The sequence below is a fragment of the Notothenia coriiceps genome, unplaced genomic scaffold (genome assembly GCF_000735185.1).
Source record: "Notothenia coriiceps isolate Sejong01 unplaced genomic scaffold, NC01 NC01_scaffold00013590, whole genome shotgun sequence".
NCBI classification, from domain to species: Eukaryota; Metazoa; Chordata; class Actinopteri; order Perciformes; family Nototheniidae; genus Notothenia; species Notothenia coriiceps.
In genome coordinates this window covers 757,647-760,898 of record NW_011346291.1, presented here as the reverse complement: position 1 = coordinate 760,898, position 3,252 = coordinate 757,647, and the positions used below count along the sequence as shown (strand labels likewise).

Genomic DNA, 3,252 nt, shown 5'->3' with positions numbered 1-3,252 from the left:
GGTAAAAAAGAGTAGTCATTCATCCTTGTTTTTAACTATTGTTTTAGTTTTCCCCTACATATATACTTATCATATTGATTACATTGGCAAGGTCAACAACGTACTTGGTGTATAACATGTGATTCTGCCCCTAACCTTATCAAACCTTAAACCTTAAACCAGGCTTATTCAACTAGCGGCCCACGGGCCGAATCAGGCCCTTCAGAACTTTTTTCTGGCCCACAAGAGGTTACCTGCAAATCGAAATGGCATATGTGTAATAGCATAAATAACACTAATGTCTGATCACACTAAATCCGACGATGTGGCGAAAACGCTGGTTTTTCCATTCATTTGAATTATTTTGAATCCGTTATTTTGCCTGCCGCGCTCTGTTCATTACAACAACAAAAAACGCACGGTGTCCGCACTTGTCATTGGCTCAGTCAAACTCACGTTACACACTAGGTTCGCGGGCCAGCGAGTAACAGCTTCAAGATGTCTCTCTCCAAGCCCAAGCAACGTAAAGTTGATTCGGAAAATCACCAATTCCAGAATGAATGGACTGACAAATATGTACGCGAGCTCGCGACAATACTTGATGTTCAACAATAGTGATGTGCCTACGTAACTATTCGGTTGTGTTCGAGGTATCTCTTTACACTTTTTTGATTGATGGTATAACAGTATTGATATCCACCTTGTATCAAATCTCTCTGATTAAAACTCCGGTAGCTAAAAGTGTTACACCTTTCTTGTACATACTGAACCTTTTGTGTGTTTAACATTGGTTTAAATAAGGACTTTTGCATTCACACATCCGAGAGCATAACTGGATTACTGTTGGTCGGAGTTTCTTTCACATTTAGCTGGTATTTTTTTGTTCTAGTGTACGTATGTATGGTACGTAGTCTGAAGACATTTCACTAGATCAGGACCAGTAAATACTTATTCCAGTTTCTACTCTTTTTACGTATGGGTTTTACCCCTGAACTTCTCTTAATATGTGGTCGGAATCTATAAATCAGAGGTAATAAAGCTCGTTTACTCAAAACCCACGAAGTATTGTGTCAAACCCATGTTCTCAGCGTTACCTAGGACTCTGTGTCACAGTGTGTACAAAGTAATCAGCACTACCTCGTTGCCCACGGCGACCCAAAACTACCCGTAAAGTTAGATTACTCTGTCTTTCGCTCTGATACTGAAGTCGTTCATCCATATCCAGTCATCTGAGGTGTTTGTAACAGGTCCCCATTGTCGTCAGATTACGAGTGTGGCCAATGAGACATGTGGAGACACCCCAATATGGCCTACCTATACGTAGGATCATCCAACTGACCGATTGTAGTTACCTTCTATTCCGGATCTGGTATTCCTCATACGAGCAGGTGACTGCGTGAGTCTGGACGTTCCTCGCAAAATTTCGTTATCGCTCTATTCATGCGTCGTCAGTTTAGGATCGAGGTAGTATCTGTTAGACCTCCTCCCAGAGGGATAGTTACGTATCCTAAGTCATGACGTACGCGAGAATGCAAAATAGTGGTACTCCCCATGTCAGCATGGATACCACGTAGTCCGTGTAGAACTAACTCTTGTTATGTGACACCTCCGCTGACCGGCGCGTGCCTTCGCAGCTCGTTCCATGGAGCCCATATGATGCTTGAGACATCAACTCTGTGTACAGACGACTTCTGGATACACCTTCTACATATAGGCCAACTGAATACAGGGCTTATTTGTTCAATTAGTCCAGTCTGAACAACAAGAGTAGCGATCTAGATCAGTTGACAGTACTGCATGCCGACAATAGTGTTTGAGCAAGCGACGTTCCGGTTCGGAGGGCGGGCGCATACAATCAGAGAGGTCCAACATCCCCAGCCGCGTACTATATGTAGCTGTGTCTTCAAATACGCCCTTACGTCGTCTCCAACCAACAGCATAAACGCTAACTGCCGAGATCAAGACAAGGATCTTTAGTTGCTGTTTTATGGTAACCTCTTCGCATCGAAACAGAGCACTTCCGTTCGTGTGTCACGTTCCGAGAGTATATAGAGAGTTGAGTACTTTTCCGCTATCTTTTGTAAACGCTTAGAGGACGATTTCTATACAACGTTAAGTTTGCACAAGTTCACAGGTTTTTGACAGTGTGTCTTTCAATTTGTAGACGGTATTTGACAAGTAGATTGTACGTGAGGTTCTCCAAACATCGAGTAAACACGAATGAGCACGCTTCCTTTCTGTGTTAGAGGACCGCCTCAAGTGTCTTTGCTAGGGTCCTGGAAGGAAACGACCGGTAGCCTGTAGCAATACTGCTCATTCAGGCACACAAGTCGTTTGCACAGTCGTTCGTCGACTGCCTTGTCATCCGCACAACAATCATCCGCGACCTCCGACTCGCTTACTTTTAAGTGTTACAAGTACTGTCACAGGTACCAACAAAAAGTTCCCCCCGAAACGTGTGTCTGTGTCTAACTACTTATTATGTCACATTTATGACGTACACACCCCGATACCGTCTATCTGCAACGGTGGTCGGGGTACGTGAGCGGCTAATATCTGAGCTCGCGGTAGTCACTGGTTGCCGTGTGAAAAAAAATTTAGGTCAAACTGCAAGCAATTTTTTGCTCCCTGGATAGAAAACTTTCTATTGTGTGGACATCCACAGGGAGGTTGCGCTTATTTCCGGGGTCGTTCAAGAAGGGATTTCGCTTGGGGTTGCTTTTTGGAGTGTATCTACGTGTCGACCCGGTACAGTCATGTCAGTCAACTAAGCAGGTGTCGCTAACTATTTTGAGAAGAAAAGCTCCAAAGGTTTTCGCAAGGGGCTGTAGTAGGAAACGTTCATCAAGGTGAGACGCTTTCACAACTAACACAGACTCTCTCCATGAAAAAATTACCGACTTCGACTGCGACAGAAAAATGAAAAACCAGTTATTGGTGAAGTAGCTACTGTCGTTCGGTACGTGAGAATTGTCAGAGGCCAGCCATTTCCCGGAGAAGACAGACCGATCACAGGTCCGATGAGCGTCCCTACGATAGCCATCGAGGAGAGAACAGGCACGTTTTCGCTGATTTTCGGTGAACTGAGGCAAGTTTACTAACGATCGTCGGACATGAAAAGGAAGAAGCAAGTGAGACTCGGGTGCCCTTTTGACCGTCTTTTGCTCGGCACTAAACCTTAACATCCCAGCGAAATGCAAATAGAAAGTAGTGACTATATGAAAAACAACGTGTTATTTGTGTGGCCCAAATAAGAATGAACAACGCCGACCG

The 3,252-nt window shown here is 44.3% G+C and overlaps 1 protein-coding gene across 1 annotated transcript in view; it reads right to left on the bottom strand.

Annotated features, from left to right (window-relative positions):
* Window positions 1-201: 201 nt before the first annotated feature.
* LOC104947998 (cortactin-binding protein 2-like) overlaps window positions 202-3,252 on the bottom strand; it is a 94,234-nt gene continuing 91,183 nt past the window's right edge. The window contains exon 5 of the mRNA XM_010774138.1: window positions 202-233. Within this exon, the coding sequence (XP_010772440.1) occupies window positions 202-233 (32 nt within the window). The remainder of the gene's footprint in view (window positions 234-3,252) is intronic.